This window comes from Penaeus monodon, chromosome 23 (assembly GCF_015228065.2).
Source record: "Penaeus monodon isolate SGIC_2016 chromosome 23, NSTDA_Pmon_1, whole genome shotgun sequence".
Classification (NCBI taxonomy): Eukaryota; Metazoa; Arthropoda; class Malacostraca; order Decapoda; family Penaeidae; genus Penaeus; species Penaeus monodon.
The window spans coordinates 15,142,563-15,143,566 of record NC_051408.1 but is presented as its reverse complement, the minus strand read 5'-3'; the positions used below and the strand labels follow the sequence as shown (position 1 = coordinate 15,143,566).

Here is a 1,004-nt window from a genome sequence, read left to right as displayed (position 1 = left end):
TTTCCAGATCTGTAAAGATGTTTCCAAGGAAAATCGTGCTACTGTGCATTATATCAATGGGTTTTACAGTCGTAATATTTGACTTACGCAGGACTAGTGGTAAGTGTTCACACTAGGGAGAATAAGTTATTTGTACGTACATGTATGAATTCTAACTTATTTTGCTTGTTAGTTTAGTATTGTTACCATATATAAAGAGGAAGAGAAAGAAACTGTTATGATACCAATAGTAGGTTAATAGATATATGGAAATATAGTTATAGCGTTTCCATGATTTCCAAGCTTTTATTCCCTCCAGTGATGTCATACGTGTGGCGGGTTAAAGGCAAGACGAATCACTCGATGGTTGGCAGACCTGGCTCTCTTCCCGCCAGCCATCTTCCGTCCAGCTATCCCTCCTCATCAATGGTGCGACTTCAAGGCTCGTCCTTGAGCTCGATGCGAGAGGGAGGCCCGACCTGGAGGCCGAGCGAGCTCCCCGACGGTAACGTCGACGCCGGGCTCCGCCAGACCGTGTTGCTGCTGAGCTCCGTCGGCCGTAGCGGCTCCAGCTTCCTGGGCGAGGTCCTCGCGTCGCAGGGAAGGAATATGTATTTTTACGAGCCCGTGCGAGCCATGCCGGAGGGAGAGCGTGTCGACAGCGCTCTCGTGTTGGCGGAGCTCCGGAGGTACTTCCACTGCGAGCTCCGAGAAGGTTTCCTCGACCTGGTGAAGGAGCCGTACAAGGCGGCGCGGCACCCAGGAACCAAGGGCAAGGCGCGGGGGCAGGTCTCTACCGAGGAGGTCCAGCGGCTCTGCAGAAGGGAGCCCCTGAGGATCATTAAGACGATCCGCACGCGCCTGGAGTGGGCGCAGGAGCTCCTCGACGACGCCGAACTCAACCTGAAGGTGATCCACCTCGTGCGGGATCCTCGGGGCAGCGCCGTCTCCATGGCGGCCGTCAACTGGAAGAGCGGTGTCGAGAAAACGTGCACGGCGATTCGGCAGGTGAGCAATTGGAAAGG

At 54.4% G+C, this 1,004-nt stretch overlaps 1 protein-coding gene across 1 annotated transcript in view; it reads left to right on the top strand.

Moving 5' to 3' along the window:
* Window positions 1-7: 7 nt before the first annotated feature.
* Window positions 8-1,004, top strand: part of LOC119588369 (carbohydrate sulfotransferase 3-like) — a gene marked incomplete at both ends in the record, with an annotated part of 4,293 nt that continues 3,296 nt past the window's right edge. The window contains 2 exon segments of the mRNA XM_037937052.1: window positions 8-99; window positions 299-987. Of these exon segments, the coding sequence (XP_037792980.1) occupies window positions 18-99; window positions 299-987 (771 nt within the window).